General features: G+C 39.6%; 1 protein-coding gene across 1 annotated transcript; it reads right to left on the bottom strand.

Moving 5' to 3' along the window:
- Positions 1 to 1,251: 1,251 nt before the first annotated feature.
- LOC101308954 (plasma membrane ATPase 4-like) lies at positions 1,252 to 8,004 on the bottom strand. The gene is made up of 16 exons (XM_004296409.1): positions 7,836 to 8,004; positions 5,999 to 6,118; positions 5,663 to 5,899; positions 4,607 to 5,368; positions 4,363 to 4,485; positions 4,137 to 4,241; positions 3,889 to 4,033; positions 3,628 to 3,792; positions 3,275 to 3,513; positions 3,134 to 3,166; positions 2,930 to 3,011; positions 2,684 to 2,844; positions 2,414 to 2,587; positions 2,133 to 2,315; positions 1,849 to 2,030; positions 1,252 to 1,643 (listed from the first exon to the last, which is right to left on the bottom strand). The coding sequence occupies exons 1-16, from the start codon at positions 7,893 to 7,895 to the stop codon at positions 1,547 to 1,549; spliced, it is 2,868 nt and encodes a 955-aa protein (XP_004296457.1). The 5' UTR covers positions 7,896 to 8,004; the 3' UTR covers positions 1,252 to 1,546.
- Between the last annotated feature and the right edge of the window lie 5,860 nt (positions 8,005 to 13,864).

Genomic DNA, 13,864 nt, shown 5'->3' with positions numbered 1-13,864 from the left:
ATATATGGAAGATATGCATAATCTCATTAGAATTGTAACTGATGCAGACCACTAGGATCGAAACTGATCAGCAATCCTTTAATGTAATTGCAGATCTTCAGGATATAAATTAGTTAGTACCCATTATTACTCACCTTATGCCACGGCTCCAATCATACATATCATGTCTGCAATGACGCAAACCTCTCTATATTTTACCTTTTTCGGTTCCTTCAGAATTCACACAAGAGGATGTGATTCTGTTATTTTATTTTATTTTAATGCACAAGAGGATGATCATAAAGATTATTTCAAGCCTCAGTTTATGATCAATGGTACAGCAGTCAGTTTCAACTTTTAACAGCTATAGTTGTGTATACTTTTCAGAAATCAGGTTTAATACAACATCGGCATGCAGCCCACTGAGCCCAGTTAGCAGTCGAGCAGATTCAGTTTCAGCAACTTCCTTGCGGAATTGGAACTTATTCTGGAAATGGTTTCAGCTTTAATAGAGTTGGCATTATAGTTGGCCTTGCTCTAAATCTAAATTCTAGATCAAAAGGTGAAGCTTATTGAAGAAGGGGCCCTAAGCTGAAATGGAGTTGGAGACAAACCAACAAAATTGATCTATTGGTGACTCCATTGAGTAGATAAACTTGAATAAATATTCCACAAGGGTCAAATTGCTTCCCCTTTCACCAGCAAAGGACCTAAGCAACTTGTGTTTGGTTTGCCGCATTCTTCTGTGGATTTCTTCTGTTCCTGTCTTGTTTCCATCAATATACCATAACTAAAAAAACCTCTCTAATTAGAACCAAAACTCAAACAAATATGCATAAACCAAATGCTAATACCCCAAACTGTGTAATTTCTGTGAAAATTTGAAATGAAAACATGAACAAAAATCAATGTCATGCATTTTGATATCATTTTTGTTATTGGCATTGATTGGCTTTTTAGCATTGCAAGTAGAGATGATGGAAGATTGGAAGTTGAAACTTGAAACAAGTCAAACAACCCGATGGTCTAGAAGTACTGACTACTGAGTTGTATTTCATGAGTTGAAGATGAACATTTCAATTCCATATAAATCATAATGCCAACTGAAGGATTGTGCACGTATTCGGAATGAAGTTAAATTCACTGGTTATTTGAACTTCAAAAGCAGCATGACACTTGGCATAAAAGTAAGGTTTAAAAATAGTGCTATGAGAATCAAAAGATAAACTGGGTACTTTTGAGCCTTCAAAAGCAGCATGACACTTTGCATAAAAGTAAGGTGAAAAAAATAGTGCTATGAGAATCAAAGGATAAACTGGGTACTTGGCCCCTACAAGAGAACAAAACTAAACCAAACACAACCTTTTTTTGCTGGCACTTGAAATACATGAGAAAGTAAAAATACAGGCGAACAGGAGAGTAGTTATATATTGCACAGACAGCTCTCCATCGTATCAAGAAAATGTTTAAACTAATTAGGCCTTCTTGATTTGTCTCTCCTCTTGAATTTGATACATCGTTGAATTGTGGCCTCTGGTTTCCCGGGTAAAATTTCCATTTGGGATTCTTACACTGTGTAATGTTGCTGGATTGAATCAAGGTCCAGGCCCTTCAGCTTGGCCACTGACTCGACATGTCCCTTGAGTGTGGTAAGCTCACGAAGTCTGTTAACACAAGTCGAAAAGACAATCATTTGGTATTTGTATTTGATGTCAAATAAAACAGATATATATCTCCTAAGGACTAATTAAGGTAATGTTCTCGTGCCAGAAAATCTAGCATGTTATGTTGTTAGACTGTAAGGAGACACTTGAGCAAGATTTGATAGTTTGAGATAACACCGTAGTTTCTAATAGAACGGTGTCTTACCTTGCCATCTCTGCTCGTCTCTTAGCCTGCTCGGCAATCTCAGACAGCTCTCTGTAGCTGCTCTTGTCGTTAAACAGTGAACTACTTTCTGGTGCTTGGAGTCCATGAAGGGTCCTCTGTGCATGAGCCCATTGAGCTTCCCTCTCCTCTTTTCCATAATCTTTCTTGGTGGTAAAGGCAGTCTGTCACAAGAAAAATAGATGAGATTGTAAATCTTGAGTTCACCATTGAAACCAACTCAATGTATAGTTCCACATTGTATGCAGAAGAAATCAAAGACGTACCCTGTTGTCTAGCATGTTGAGCCATGCCTTTCCACTCAAGATGTAACGGATGGCAAACTTCATAATGTCGAGTGGGAAATAGAAGACAATGCTGTAAAGCCAGATGACACCGGCCCATCCCCAACCGACTCCATGTATTCTTGCAAATCCCCAGTTAGCATATACTGCCACCAAAGTTGCAATCTGAAAAAGGGAAGAAATTTTAGCATTGTATTATATCCACAGATTATTATATATATTGAAATAGAACCTGGAAAGGAAGTCCATGTCATTGTTCTTACCAGCTGGGCGATGGCAAAAGCACCCAGTAATAGTAGTCCAGGGCGTTCCATAAAGGACCAGCTTCGTGACCGAGTGACAAAAATGAGAGCCTGACTCACAATACTGACTTGTAGGTACAAGGCAGCCATTAGATCCTCAGGACTCTCCCTTATAGATCTGACACCAAATTTGTCCTGCAGAAAGAGCATATTGCCAATATTAAATTTTGAAGAAAAAAAAAAGTTTCTTTAAAGCATAAGTACTCAAAAACATAACAAATTGTAACTTACTGAAAAGAAGTCGGTTTCTTTAATCAACCAGAAGAATATAACAGTCATCAATGCCAAGTAACCTCCGAGCACAATCCCAGTAGCAAATATCTCTTTCAATTTCCAGCTATCAGGAAGGGGAGATGGCACAACTCTATCCTTTGAGATTGTCATAATTGTTCCTACAAAAGATAACAAGTGCATATTGTAAATAATCATGATCATGAATAGTATTTGAAAATTTTACCTTGTAGAAAAGAAACTCACCATCGTTTAATATGGCAATAATCAAAACCATGAATGGAGAGAAGTCAAACTTCCATATGAGTGCAATAAACATGAAACCAAACTGCAACAATCGCCAAGACAAAAGACAATTAGATCATCTTTCAAAGGAAAAAAAAAAGAGAATTAGATCAATATCAACTTGATATGCAAAGGAAGCCAGATGTTTTGCCAGCGTTTACTTACCACAATACGGATGGTGATGGAAACTGCATAGATCTACAAGAAAACAGAAAATAAAAGAAAAGTTAAAGGTCGGAGTCATAACTGTTTAGTCAAACTAACAAGTTTAAGTGCCTTGTTGACAAGAAAAGCGGAGAAACCAACTGTGTAGTTCTTCATTCTCTGGAAAATACATCTACTGGTCAAAACTGCACTGATGATGACACTCAATCCAGGTTCTGTAAGAACAATGTCGGAAGCACCTCGTGCAGCATCTGTAGCATCAGCAACAGCAATTCCAATATCTGCCTTCTTCAATGCAGGGGCATCATTAACACCATCTCCTGTCATTCCACAAATGTGCTTTCTCTCCTGCAACTTCTTCACAATCTCGTATTTGTGCTCTACATGTAGGAAAAAAAAGTGTCAGAAAGTATTGAAAAAAAAAAAAAAAAAAGAAGTATTTACTACCTTTTGAACAAAATAATGAAACCCTTTGATGATTATAACAAACTCACCTGGAAACACTCCAGCAAACCCGTCAGCCTTCTCGATTAACTCTTCAATTGGGAGGGCAGCTACGCTTGCATCCTTGTCTTGACCAAGTAATGAAGCAGATGGATACATGTTTGTTCCCATTCCAAGTCTGCGACCAGTTTCCTTTGCGATAGCAAGTTGATCACCTGTGCATACGGAGCCAATGGCAAGTGAGCATAATGATGCAAAAGAATCAAAAGAAAATGCGTAACGGGAATAAATGGAATTCTGGAGTGACTTACCAGTAATCATCTTAACATTCACCCCGAGATTAAGGGCCTGGCGAATAGTTTCTGCACTATCGTGTCTTGGCGGATCGAAAAGAGGCAACAACCCAACCAACTGCCATGGACCACCCTCACTTTCTTTTGCCTTCGCAGGCACTTCCTGTAAACATATATGATTAGCAATGATGAGAGAGGGCGTTGGTTTAGTTATTACCATGAACAGTGCAATACATTACTATAAACAGTAAGGTTGGTAATCAGACCTGTCTAGCAACAGCCAAAGACCGAAGACCACGTTCAGCATACTTGTCAATAATGGCAAAAGCCTTCTTCTTGAAATCCTCTTTGCACTTGCAGAGGTCCAAAATCTACTAACAGGAATTGATTAATTATTAGGGCCCTAATTAGTGAGCTATTAGGAATACCTGCTTTAACAATGTAGATAGTACTGGTTCATGGTTAAATATAGGAAAAAAAAAAACAAAGTACCTGCTCAGGTGCACCTTTGCTTGCTCTGTGCCAATTTCCATCAGAATCAATGTAAGTCAAAGCAGTTCTCTTGTCCACAGGATTAAATGGCAAGAAGTGAATTTCTCGAATGCCAGCCCGAGCCTGCATGCATATAAGTATGCAAGGTATAAGATACTCACATTCGTCGCAAATTCCCTTCAAGAGTTTAATTAAGATGCAACTATAGATGTGAGAAGAAGAAAGTTTGGAAAAAGAGTTATACCTCTTTTGGGTCAGCAAGCATTCCAACCATGGCAGCATCAATGGCATCCTGGTTTTCGACTCTAGATGCCCTAGCAGCAAGCAGAACCACATGGTCTTTCTCCACACCCTTGGCAAACACCTCAATCAAGTTTTTGTCAACGCTAAGCTTGTTAAGAGTAAGTGTTCCTGTCTTGTCACTGCAAAGCACATCCATACCGGCCATTTCTTCAATGGCAGTCATTCTCTTGGTAATGGCACCCTGCTGAGAGAGTTTGTGAGATCCAATAGCCATCGTCACAGACAAGACGGTAGGCATGGCAATAGGAATGCCTCCGATCAAGAGTACAAGGAGATTGTCAATTCCATCCCTGTACTTTCTGTGCTGAATAGGGTACATGACTACAATCTCAATCAACATTCCAATTGCAATGGAGCAGATACAGAAGTTTCCAATAGCGGTGAGAACCATCTGGAAATGTCCAACATTGTTGGTGCTGTCAACAAGATGAGCAGCCTTCCCAAAGAAGGTGTGGACACCAGTGGCAATGACAACAGCTTCGATTTCACCTTGTTTGCATGTTGAACCAGAGAATACTTCATCACCTGGATGCTTGGTCACTGGAAGTGATTCTCCGGTAAGGGCAGATTGATCAATCTTTAAAGGATCGCCCTCAAGAAGACGAGCATCAGCTGGGACGATGTCTCCCAACTTGACGCTGATGATATCTCCTGGAACCAGAATGGCAGCCTCCTCCTCAGACCATTTTCCATCTCTAAGCACCTACATATACATCACCACGAAACACAATGTGAATCAATAATTTAATATTAGGCATCCAGTTATTTTTTACCAACACAAATGTGTGATTAAACTTAAGTAATCTTTTTATCATTGTCCTCTCATTCTCAACAGTTGAGTATTAACATTGCTCTATAAATGTAGATAACTAAATATGTATCTTACTTAGATATATGATTCAGTTTCACTGGAACTCTGGAAGTCAACTTCCTAAGTTTGATTAGTGTTCAAGTTTGAACCCTTAACTGTCTTTTAAATTTGTGAACATATTATTACCTTAGTCTTAGGAGCAAGACCAGCCATAAGCGCAGCAGCTGCATTTCCAGCATTGTTTTCTTCAATGAAACTGATAGTGGAGTTGATCACCAACAGGCAGACAATACCGACAAAATCTTGCCAATCTGGGGGCTTCCCATCTCCATTGGCCAAAGCAATAGCCATAATAGCTGCAGCTTCCATAACCCATGATAGAGGGTTCCACATAAACCCAAGGAACTTGAGAAACTTGCTTTCCTGTGCATTGTGTGTCCCAAAAGTTACAGTCAATCATCACATCCATAATTTAGATAAGATGAACTAAACCAAACTATGTTCTCATGAAAATTAAAGTACCTTCTTCTCTTCTAGCTTGTTGGGACCGAAAATCTCGAGCCTCTGGGCTCCTTCCGCAGAGCTTAGACCTTCTCTGGAACATTTCAGCTGTGCAAACACTTCCTCAATGGGAATCCTCTCCTGTAAACCAACTCATTGTTAGGAATCTGTCCAATATGAACTGTACAAATTGGAAGTGGCATCAAGTTACTATTGACATTGTAATAATCGTATACCAAATCATAGTTGTTAACTTAGACAAGAATCTGTTGGCAATAATCACAACTGTCGGAGAATCACATCTATGACAACATGTCACAAGCACATAACATGTTCATTGGTATCACATTCTTTTGTAACGTATGTATTTAGGTCCACATGTGACCTCCCAATGGGATATAATACATTAGTAGTCACAACCATGATTGTTCATTTTCTAAACAAGTAGATCCCACCTGAAATATATATATATATATAATTTTTCTAAGTAGGAAAGTAAAAAAATAGTTACAAAACACGTATTACTAAATTTTTTCTTTTTTACTTAAAACTTCTTTTCTTAATATCTGAGAGAATTAAATGTAAATTTAACCCCAATTGCTCATCTTGAACAGTAAATATTATCTTGGATTCTTGAAAACAAATCCACCAATCATGCTCATCAAGACCAATGGTTACGAGAAATAATTTCACAAATTAAGTGGGATTCAAATTTCAAAGTCAACTCTTAAGATTCTCAAATAAAATTCCAAAATTTCAAAGTCCCAATAATCTAGCGAGTCGAGCTGAGTCGGCTCAGCGCACGAGACGCACAGACTAATCCAAACTCAGGGGCCTTCTCGGGACGCTAGCCAAATGGACTGACGCCGTTATAATTTAACGGCTATTAATTTTAATTTTAATTAAAAAATAGATTATTGTCTCTGTCAGTGTGGGGCAGTGCAGCTTTTTCAACGCCGGGGTCCGTTGGTGCGTGGATTTGCACGCGCGCCACAAGGCGTCGGGGAGCGGAATAAAGAAATATCATAAGGGCAAAATGGGAAAACTGAAAGAAAAGCTGAATTTGAGAAACCCAACGGTAAACAGAGTGTGTCAGGGAAAGGAAGTCTCTCTTCTCTCAGGTCGAACGTGAGAGTCATCAAACGAAAACGGTTTCGATGTTGGGTCTGTTTGGGGAATTTTATAGTACCACAGAAAAGTACTTGTAATTTTTAGGGTTGAAGTTTGGGAGGAATTAAACAAGGTGTAAGAGGAGGAAGAGAGAGAGGAATATAGTTTGTTGCATCAACAAATTGGGAGGGGCATTATTGTGAACTCAACTCTGTCATTCACATGTGTGAGATCCATGGGTTTCGAAACTAGTCTATGGTTTGATAAACCAAAACAAAACCATGAAGTTTGAATCTTTGAGATGAATTCGTCTTACAAAAATGGTTCTTCATCTGAAAAACTCAACTTTTTGAAGTTGTTAACATCGAAAAAAAGCTTTCGAAGTTGTTGCTATGCATGCAAAGAGAAAACCGGAACATAAAGCACATAAGGTTTTCTAGTTATGGATTCCCGCTACTAATAATGGTTTTTATTCGCAATCTAACAACATAGCATAATCGGAGGCGTTTTTGGAGGATTAGAACTACTGTTAGAATCAGATCTGAGCATCAACCTACCACGACCCAATTGAAAAACATGCACAAAGAGACTGTTAAAACATAAGAACAAGTTCAAACCATGGATTGGAAAAGCATCCACCACCCAGAAAAGCCAGAAAACCTCAACAAAGCAAAGAACAACATATCTCATTCCGGGAAGCTAGAATGAATAGAAAAGATTGGCGAAAAGATAGGGAAAGAAAGTATACCAGATCAACAGTCTCGTTCTTGATCTCCTCAAGGCTTATAGCCTTGTCCGTGCTCCCCATCTTCTGCAATCAAAATTTTCGACACCAACAATAAGGAGAAGACGATGATATCTATATGGGGGTTCTAGCTTTGTTAGCACAAAAGGATTAAAATCCAAGGATTTTAAAGAAGCATTGAATGGGTGGAGATATTTTGAATCCCAAGGAGAAAAGAAGTGGTGAGTCTCTCTCTCTCTCTCTCTATCTCTCTGAGGATTGTAGAGATGAGATGAGATTGTGCAGAGGGTGGCCTTCCTTATATATACCTCTCCAAGGGTACCCTCTTCCTCTTCCCCGCCGTTTAACCCCAGCCCCAAGTGGGCCTCTATTATGACTTATAATCTAACTCTTATGGGGTTACTTCCAATTCTAGCAAAGAAAAGAAACACAGAAGAAAATTGGAGAATAAAAGCAATAAAATAAGCACAAGGGTCGCTACTTGCTAGCTATCTTTATAGACCGACTGTTTCTTCAACTATTACCGGTGACTCTTGACTGGGGCTGGTGCGGCTGGTGCTCTCTCTTTGCTACAGTTGATGATTGATTTTGTTTTTTATTTAATTTTTGGAGATTTTTTTCATGTCTTGGGGCTTGCACGCCCAATCAAAACTATGCTGACGTGCATTTCATCACGCCCCACGCCCACTACTCCTATTGCAGAAAAAGTTCTTCCTCAGTTGAGTTTCTCCCCAAGAGATGGAACACAAATTTGTAACACGAGTCGGCTACGGCTAGGGAAGTGAGTTCTCTGTTTGTGAGGAAATTGGATTTTGATTCAATTCGGAATTCGAATTTGGATTATCTAAAACATGCATGGATATGTATACAAGTTATTTTTCCAATAGCATAGAGATCCACATGGCTCTAACAATGTGTCCTAAAGATGTCGGATCGAAGAAGAGGGTGTGTAGCTCAACATGTAAAAATTCAGAAATAGAATTGGCCATTGGGTTAGACGTAAAAGCTTGAGCGTAGGGGGATACAACTAATTGTTTCATACATGAAGAGATTTTACCAACACGTTGTGAAATGACTCGCTCGGCCACAAATTACTAGGGCTAGGCACGGGCCCGGCCCGACAACTATTTTACAGGGCCCGGGCTCGGACCGGACATATTCTAACCGGGCCGGTTTTTATTGTATCAAATTCAGGGCCCAGAAAAAGTCAAGACCGGCGCAAGAATTTTAGTGCCCGGTAAAGGCCCGGACCCGCAAGAACCGGGCCGGTCCTGTCGGGCTTGCGGGCCTGATAACCTGAAAAGAAATGCAATGCAAATCTGCTTATCGGCCATTGCCAAATCTGCAATGCAATCTGCTTATCTGCATAATCTATAAGACTTATACTATGAAATCACTGGAATGTGCAAGACTGAAAGCTCAACACACTACGCAGTGCACACAACTGAGTGAACTGACAACTCAACTGCAAATCTGCAATAGCAAAACCAGACCAACTGACCAAGTGTTCAACTGTTCAAGTGCTCAACAAAGGCACAAAGCAGTAAACTGTAAAAGCACAGCAAAAACTAGCAACGGTTGCAAAGCAATCAAATCTCAAGTTCTCAACAACTGAATTTAATTAAAACCATCAGTCCAACACTAACAAATTAACAAGAGAAGTCATTTTAAACAACAAATATTAAATAAAACTCCAAGAGGACTAAGTAGGCAAGTATCCAATACCAATAATCCAACAGTTCACAACAAAAATAAGTAATCAGTAAGCAATCAAACATTCAAAGTAGCTGAACAAAATCAAGGCATCAATATGTTATCTGCCATTGACAAGCATGCTGCTATGCAGCCTAGCTATGTTGTGAGTTCATAACTTCAGTTGCCGACATGCCCTTTATCTTTTACCTATAAGAGAATAATTGAATATTAGTCTATAAGAAATGAAGAATATAATAGTGAACAAATGGAAGTATGGAAAAAATAGAACAATAGTATTCAAAATCAAAAGTCACATATAACCAATTCACATACATCAAGCTCAAGTTAACAGTATAAATTAATGATTGATTGAGGAGTAGGAATTTGCTTCAATTAAGAAATACTGATGTATACCTTTTGCTTTCTTTGTTGCAAGAGTCATTCTAAGAACTTTTGCAGGATTGGACTTGGAGGTTCCAACACCAAGAACAGCTGGAATTGTTGGAGTTGCATTAGCACTTGTTTTAGCTACTTTTGCAGCTTTCAAGGACTTTGAGGTCTAGCTGGCTTAGCTGGCACAAATTGTGCCACTTCATCATCGTCATCTTCATCATCTTCACTTTCTGCCACAGCCACTAGCTTAACCTTTCCTTTTCCCTTTGCAGCTTTTCTTTTGCCTTTCGCTTTGCCTCAGCTACAATAAAGTGAAATAATGAAACAATCAGACAAGTCAAATGAAATAATATTAAGACAAAATCACAAAATCACAAACAGACAATAGTGTAAGTACATACCTCTTTCTATCTTTTCATAAAATTCAATCTCTGCTTGGCTTGGATAATATTCAATTTCAGATTGATCTTTTTTCTTTATCCAATTTTGCAAGCAAAGCAATGCTTCCACTGTTTTAGGAGTTAAGAACTCCTAAAAGGATCAATCACTCTACCTCCAGTAGAGAAGGATGACTCAGATGCAACTGTGCTAACTTGGATAGCAAGTACATCCTTTGCTAGAAGAGCAAGATTTGGATATTTGCAGCCATTTGTCTTCCACCAATGTAGCAGGCACCAATTAGCTACTTCTTTCTTGGGTGGACACTCGATTGGATCAAGCAAGTATCTATCAACCTCACTCTCAACAATGACTTCGTCGGATTCAGCTAAAGCCTTTTGTCAACCTGCAGCAAAACACATATGGAACACCATATCTTACAGCCTCTCAAAACTCACAGTAAGTTCAACATTGAAGAAGAAATGAAGAACAACCATAAACAAATTTTAACAAAAACAAAACACACAGTAGGTACTACCTTCCAACAAGTCGGCCATTTTCCCTGACATCTTCACAGCCGTGTTTCTCTTCGACTTGAAAGATGAGGCTGTTTCTTTTGCGCTGTCGGAAACGACACTTGCTGCAGTGCTGCTCTTAGAAGATGTATTGTCATTGGTTGATGTTCTATAGATGTCAATTAAGGCAACCAAGAGCTCCTTAACAGAGTTGGTCTTGGCTTTTGCTTCCTCAGGTGAATAATTGAGCACTTGTAGGTAAGTATGAGATATGTTCTTCAGCTTGAACCTAGGATCCAATACCAATGCAACCAACAACAACTGATTCATGTCTTCAATACGTCCAAAATATTTTCTAAACTTGGCAAGCATCTTTTCTGCCATCTTCAACATCAGCAATTCAACTTCACTTCTAGTTCCAGCAGTAGGCGCAAAAAGTGCATTAATCTCTCCTTCTATTGCTACAATGTCATGAAATGCTTTATGAGCAGTGGGGTGTCTAGTCATACTCATCCTCATTGTCACATCATGAAAAACCCTCAAGATCAACACAAATATTTCATCGAGCCTTTTCCCAATCCTCATCTTGTGGTGGTCCAACTCTTGTTTTTCTTATTCTTGGTGTCACCGGAACATACTCTTGTTCTTCTTCCTCATCGAGCTCATCTTCTTCATCAAAATAGCTTCTATACTTGTTCATTTCCTCTGCAGCCATCCTTTCAAAAGCTGGCCTCACTTCTAAAGCTATGTCTAGCATTAAAAAGGTAGAATTTCATCTTGTTGGAAGATCAAGTGCTGGTATTTTTTCAGTGTCTATGTTCCCTTCTAATTTCTCATTCTCCATGCACACCTTGAACACGTCCAATCTATTAGAACTACTTCTAATATACTTGACTGCATTTCTAATTGCTGCACAACTTTTATCCATTAAGGACAAACCAGCCTTCACTATGGTGTTCAAGATGTGAGCCAAACACCTCACATGAAGGTGCTTTCCTCCAAACACCGGGGGGTCTTTCCATGCAGCCATTTTCCCTTGAAGATACTCTATCGCCACCTTATTTGCACTTGCATTATCGACCGAGATAGTCAACACCTTCTCTATCCTCCAACGCAGCAAACAAGATTCTAAAATCTTGCTTATTGTTGTGCCTTTGTGATTGGGGATCACACAAAAGTTGATGATCCTCTTGTGCAAATTCCAACCATCATCTATAAAGTGCGCCGTCAACACCATATAGTTGATGTTCTGAATTGAAGTCCAAGTATCTGTTGTTAAGCACAAGCTCTGATTACTTAACACCTTCTTAAGCTCCTCTTTCTTCTCATCATACAACTTCCAAAAGCACCTTACTACTGTTCTCCTAGACGGTGGAGTGAATTGCGGGACAGCCACCTTGCAAAAATGCCTAAACCCTTCATTCTCAACATGGCTAAACGGCAACTCATCGATCATTATCATCTCACAAGCAGCTTGCACACAACGGTCATTGGTCCACACTTTCTAGAGTTGCATTTCAGGTTCGGCTTCACCATCCCCAACAATCACAGCTTGTCCGTCATCTATACTTTCCCTACCAGCATACTTCTTGCATACTTTCTGAATATGCCTACGCAAAGTGCTCGTACCGTTCAAGGAAGTATCCCCTTTGAGGTCAGCGTCACAATGCACGCATAGTGCACGCTTCTCATGCCCTACTTTTACTTTCTTCCCATCTTGATTAGTAAAGAGATCTCTGTCATACTTCGTAAAGTGTTCCCACACATATGAAGTCAGTTTAGAAACCTTAGGCTAAGTTGGAACAGAACCTCTTCTTCTTTTTCTTGGTGCACCCCGCGAAACCTCAATTGCTGCTGGAGCTTCAACTACAATTGGAGCTTCTGGTTCTGCCTCCTTGTTCTCAGCCTCTGCTGCAACCAAATCATCCCCAGTCTCAGCTGGTATAATTTCTTCAACTTCTTCGCTTAACTTGTAACACCCAGGCTCTGAATCAGAATTGACTGAATAGCAGCCATATGATGAAGAGGACGTCGACATCTAAACGGTTTAGAGTTTAGAGTTTAGACTAAACCCTTTGTTGCAACCAAACAACAATGAAGATACAAACTCACAGACTCACAGTGCACAAAATCACAATTATTCACATATCCATATACAAACTCACAGTTCACAATAATTAACAAAATCACAATTACAGTGATTAGTGATTACTCACAGTTCAAAACCAAAAAAGCAAAAACCAACTACACAGATTCAAGTCATTCAACAAAACCAGTCAAGGGCAGAGAAACAATTCAACAGTTCAACTAAAGTCAATAAACTTCAATTTAAACTTCAATCACCATCACCATCAATCTAAACTTCAATCACCATCACCATCTATCTAAACTGAGAAGATAAAGGAAAACTCGCCAGAAAAGAGGAAGGAAACCATACCAAGAGAAATCGCCGGAAAACTCGAACCAGGAAGAGGCCGAAAAGCAACAAAACGTCGAAACCCCAATTCCAAGAAGAGCCTTACTTTTTGTAAATCATCTTCTCCAAAAGAGTCGATCAAAACAAGAAACAACAACCCAAATTAGAATCAAAGCCAATCTCAAATTTAGAATCGCAGATATGAACTACGAAGAGAGAGAGAGAGAGAGAGAGAGAGAGAGAGAGAGAGAGAGAGAGAGAGGAGCAGACCTTTGGTCGAGCTGCTTTCCGATGAAGTAGTGTGTGTGCGAGAGTGCAACTGTGCGAGACTGAGAGAGTTTGAGACAGCGAGAGTGTGCGACTGGTGCGAGTGCGAGTGCGAGTGTGGCAATGTGAGACAGCGAGAGACCGAGAGTGCGAGAGCGAGACTGAGACTCTGAGAGAGTCTGACCTTTTTAATTTAGTCAATTAGGTCTTTAACCACAAATCCTGTGTGGTTGAGCTCATTCTATTATTATAGATTCTTAGAAACACCTAATAGAAGTATGACATGTATATTAGTCGAGCTTTCGGGCTTTTTTTCGTTTCCAAAAACAAGGCCCGGGCCCGGACCGGTGATAAACGGGCCCGGCCCG

Source organism: Fragaria vesca, linkage group LG4 (genome assembly GCF_000184155.1).
Source record: "Fragaria vesca subsp. vesca linkage group LG4, FraVesHawaii_1.0, whole genome shotgun sequence".
In the NCBI taxonomy this organism is placed as follows: domain Eukaryota; kingdom Viridiplantae; phylum Streptophyta; class Magnoliopsida; order Rosales; family Rosaceae; genus Fragaria; species Fragaria vesca.
Note: the sequence above shows the minus strand (reverse complement) of the source record. Positions and strands in the feature narration are given on the sequence as shown.